Consider the following 4,793-nt stretch of genomic DNA (forward strand, 5'->3'; position numbering starts at 1 on the left):
ACCTTAAGGCACCGTGATTAAGGGTCATCTACCACAGCTTTGGTCAAACGAAGTTTTTCGAGGGAAATTAGGTAGAAAGAAACTCTGTGTAAGCATAAAAGACCAGCCTTTTTTACGTTGGTTCTTCTTGCGGATCACTTTAAGGGTAACAAGTGTCTGTGGAATACTCGCCCATTTACTATGATTCAACGCGCAGGTCGTTTAGTTGATTGCACAATTAGAATAGGGTGGTTGCACTGACTCTTAAACCCATCGTTCAACATCCGAACACTTCTTCCCCACTCACTCACAATTTGTTGCGATCTTTATCTTCAATTTATATTGAAATAAAGGCGGGTAGATAAAGTGTGATCCCATTGAGGTAGGATCTGCATAAAGTTTGCTGACCAGCCCCTCTGCAGGTCCTACTACATGTTGGGCGTCACAGGGGCCAACAGGTAAATGGTTATCAAGTTAGCTAATGGAAGCAACAAACGTTACATCTAGATTAACAGGTGTGAACCTTTGAAGGAGTAGTTCTACCTGGGTAGAAGCTAGTGCTTGATCAACCCCAGTTAGATCACCTGGCTGAGGGTGTCTGTTTAAAAAGGTCCGAAACATCCACATTGATGATGTGTCCCGATGCGTTAAAGAGCTTCGTCAAATGGTCTTTTACTTATGTGTGCATTCTGGTATCACACAGTCTCCTAAAAGTTCGCAAGTTTAAGCAAAATAAAGAAGCACCTTGCAATTTTTCGAAATATTTTGTTTTGCTTTTCTTTTCTTTTTTTTATTTTGTTTTGATAGGTACAGGAGTGGCTGTGCGGTAAGTAGCTTGCTTACCAACCACATGGTTCCGGGTTCGGTGGCACCTTGGGCAAGTGTCTTCTACTATAACCTCGGGCCAACCAAAGCCTTGTGAATGGATTTGATAGACGGAAACTGAAAGAAGACCGTCGTATATATATGTGTGTATTTGTGTGTCTGCATGTCCCCCCAACATCGCTTGACAACCGATGGTGGTGTGTTTACGTCCCCATAACGGTTCGGCAAAAAAAAACCGATAGTTTAAGTTCTAGGCTTCTAAAGAATAAGTCCTGGGGTCGATTTGCTCGACTAAAGGTGGTGCTCCAGCATAGCCGCACTCAAATGACTGAAACAAGTAAAAGAGTAAAAAAGAGAGATATGTTTGCATTCTTGGCGAACTCCATATTGAATGAAAAATTAGATGAAACAGCCTCAAGCCAGTCCTAACTGAACAGGTCAGTGATTTTGTTACCTGCAATTCTGTATCATTTGAGGCATATTCTACCGGTAGTTTTAGCAGGTCAACGTATTAGGCCTACTTAAAGATATATCAATCCGTCAAAAGCTAAACAGATCGTTGATTGGAAATATAGAAAACATGACTGTCAACAAACTAAATTATCGACTTACAATTTCGTTTGTATCTTTTCACCTCAAGCAATAACTATCGTTTTTTTTTTTTTTTTTTTTTTTTTTTTGATAGCCGAAAAGATGCACGGCTTTATTAAACACACCCCTGTTGTAGAAGCACATATTTACGGGGGGAAAAAACGGTTTTTATTGCATTAACGCTTATAGAGGCTCGACTTCGCATATAGGACTCGGGGTGATTTTTTTTAAACAACTTTTTGAGGGGAAAAAATGAGCGTTTTATAGGACAGCAAATACAAGGGACAACTCCACATACGTTCCAGTGTTATTAGACCTCCTCAACGTTGACTTCACTCAAGCGTATATTCAGCCGCTTGGGTAGAACTTTCGTTTGTGCAGCTGACAATGACGAAAGAGGCAGCAATTACAGGATCACAGAATCTTTCTAATTTATCTATTTCATTTCTTTTTCCCCTTTGAGCATGAACCGCCCTCTCCACCACCCCTTTATTTGTATCTCCTTTCAGATACTGTTGAGTCTCATGTATTTAAGAAAATGGTTCAGTTGTAAATATCCAAGCAATAAGTGAACAAAATCTCCCTCTATGTGCGCTCAAAAATCTAAAAACAAGCAAGAAAAATAATTCTAATACGACCAAGATTCATAATCCCATAAACAGACTGGAATGGTGGTGAAGGGATCTAAGACATTTTCTGTTGGCAACAAATACTACCCTCAGAAAGTCACCTCTTCGACCAATATGCTTCTATATGTGTGTGTGTTCTTATTCTTCGTCTTGTTCCGTTCTATTTTTCTCTCTCTCCTTCCTCCATCGTGACAAGTCAAACCGTCTTCACCTCAACAATCAGATTAATTCGGGTCGAGTAATTTAACCTCGTTTATCTATTTATTCATACGCTTGAAGTATAGAAATATCATAGAGCTACTTATCTCTCTCTCTCTATATATATATATATATATATATATATATATACACACATACTTTACATAGTTTACAAGACAAATAGGGCACACCACCCGGTTTTCGGCGTCACAAAAACCCTAACTCTAAACACCGGGGGTGTGCGTATTCTTTACTTTCGCCAACAAATGGTGAGTAGAATAAGATGCAGTCGTAGGAATATGGTAGAATCTAAAGACGGTTTTAAATCTTTTGTCGTATTTATTTAACCTGTCGCCCGATAATCTGAACGATCTCCACTAATCTAAATTAATACTGTATCTCTTTGAGGTCTCTGATTAAATTTAATATTCGTAGTTGATAGAAATATACATCAAATTAAACACACACACACATTGCGGTGCACCTGAGCACTATATACAAGAATTTCATTATTATTAATATCATCCCATTATTCATCCGCTTTATTTTTTCCTTCCCCACTGCATGTTTTGTCTGTCCTTGTATGTTTTTCGCCCCTTGTGGGTAACAAGGAATTAAGAGATTGTCGTGTTTCTACTGGTTTCACTTAGTATTAATTAATTAATAAACCCAGCCAATTTCCCCGCCACCCGCCCACCCTTTTACTCAACAAGTCCCAAGTCGCTTCTTCGCCGGTTGTCAGATGAACTTCCGGGCAATTATTTATTTCTCTCCACGTGTTTGGTCGATTCACTCGTAAATTCTGACGGCAAACCCACGCACACATCCATATATTTACATCGAGATAATTACCGCCTCCTCTTTTGGATTTTTTTTTCATTTCTTTTTGAAATAACACAGTTATGGAATCAGCCGTTATCGTCGCTGCAGCTCGCACTCCCATCGGTAAGTAATTAATTGCGTTTTATATATACATATATATATATATATAATTTAAAGGACTGAACACAAAAAGTGGACAGTCAAAATGCTAGATATAGACGTCAAATCGCTATTTTCCACAAAGAGTATGTTCTCAAAAAAAAAAATATTTTAATCTTCGGATTCTTTTTAATATGCTGGGCCACTGGTTTTAATTGACTAATATCAATTTCTACCCTTATTAAATTTTATATTATATATATATATATATAATCCATATTTTTATTGCTTTTTCTTTTGTCTTGCTCGATTACGTTTTGGTTGTTTTGCTAAATTTTTCTTGAGAATATTTCTTAGTGGTAAGACCATAGCGGATCTATTTCTAGCATAAGGGTGTCCACATAGTGGTTTCCCTCATATAATACAATTTTACTGAAACTTCAGTCTTTTTATATGCTAGAGCACTGGTGTGAAATTAATGTTAATTAAATCAATATCTAATTTCTCACCCTCATTTTAAACTTATATATATATACACACACACGCACTAGCGAGTTCTTTATTATTTACTTTTTGTGATGTTTTTACTTTTTTTTAGTTTCGGAAAATCGAACAAAACGGTTTTTCTGATCTTTAATTATAAACACCGTAAGCATTGTTTCCGCTTCTTATATTACATGTTGCAAACACGATAAAAAGAACTCAATACATGTGTATATGTTTATTATTTTTAATCGGTAGAAAGTTACAGAAATGACTCGAGGGTCGAGAGTTTCGTTCGTAGCACTTATCAAAGTTCCCAGCACGAAAATCTTGGTCCTATTGTCACCTTTCCGCCGATTTGATTTATAACCCTGGAATATTTTTTCTGTTTAGGTTCCTTTAATGGTAGTTTTGCCACGATTCCAGTGGTAGAACTCGGTGCCAATGTCATTAAAAGTATCCTTGAACGGTCAGCTGTGAAGCCTGAAGATGTATCAGAAGTTATTATGGGAAATGTCTACACAGCAGGTAAGACTTTAATTACACGAGACTTAACAATTAACTAAAGTAATTAGACGAAAAAAATGAACCCAAAAGGGCTAAAATACTCTCTCAATCCCATAAGAAGGAATCGCTGTTATTTTTTCCATCCAGCCACTCCCACCCCGCCAAGCAATGGTGGCGGGTGAACTACAAAAGTGCCTCTTCTGGCACCCACCCCCTTTAACCGTCTGACAAGTTCTTGTAACAACTTTCCTTGCTGCTGTTGCATTCCTGCTACAAAAACTGTAATTCTGTTACTCTTTTATTATTTTACTTGTTTCAGTCATTTGACTGCGGCCGTGCTGGAGCACCACCTTTAGTCGAACAAATCGACCCCCAGGACTTATTCTTTGTTAGCCCAATGTACTTATTCTATCGGTATCTTTTGCCGAACCGCTAATGTTACGGGGACGTAAGCACACCAACATCGGTTGGCAAACGATGGTGGGGGGGGGCAATCACAGACACAAATGCATGCATGCATACGTATATATATTCATATATACGACGGGCTTCTTTCAGTTTCCGTCTACCGAATCCACTCACAAGGCAGCGCTAATGCAGACTCACATCTCACTTTGAAAAATGCATTTTTCTGAAAATGTTTATTTGGTATCCTAGGTT

The 4,793-nt window shown here is 38.0% G+C and overlaps 1 protein-coding gene across 1 annotated transcript in view; it reads left to right on the forward strand.

Annotated features, from left to right (window-relative positions):
• Positions 1-3,124: 3,124 nt before the first annotated feature.
• LOC115209761 (acetyl-CoA acetyltransferase, cytosolic) overlaps positions 3,125-4,793 on the forward strand; it is a 26,419-nt gene continuing 24,750 nt past the window's right edge. Inside the window, exons 1-2 of the mRNA XM_029778273.2 lie at positions 3,125-3,167; positions 4,020-4,154. Of these exons, the coding sequence (XP_029634133.1) occupies positions 3,125-3,167; positions 4,020-4,154 (178 nt within the window). The remainder of the gene's footprint in view (positions 3,168-4,019; positions 4,155-4,793) is intronic.

Source organism: Octopus sinensis, linkage group LG3 (genome assembly GCF_006345805.1).
Source record: "Octopus sinensis linkage group LG3, ASM634580v1, whole genome shotgun sequence".
Taxonomy (NCBI): Eukaryota; Metazoa; Mollusca; class Cephalopoda; order Octopoda; family Octopodidae; genus Octopus; species Octopus sinensis.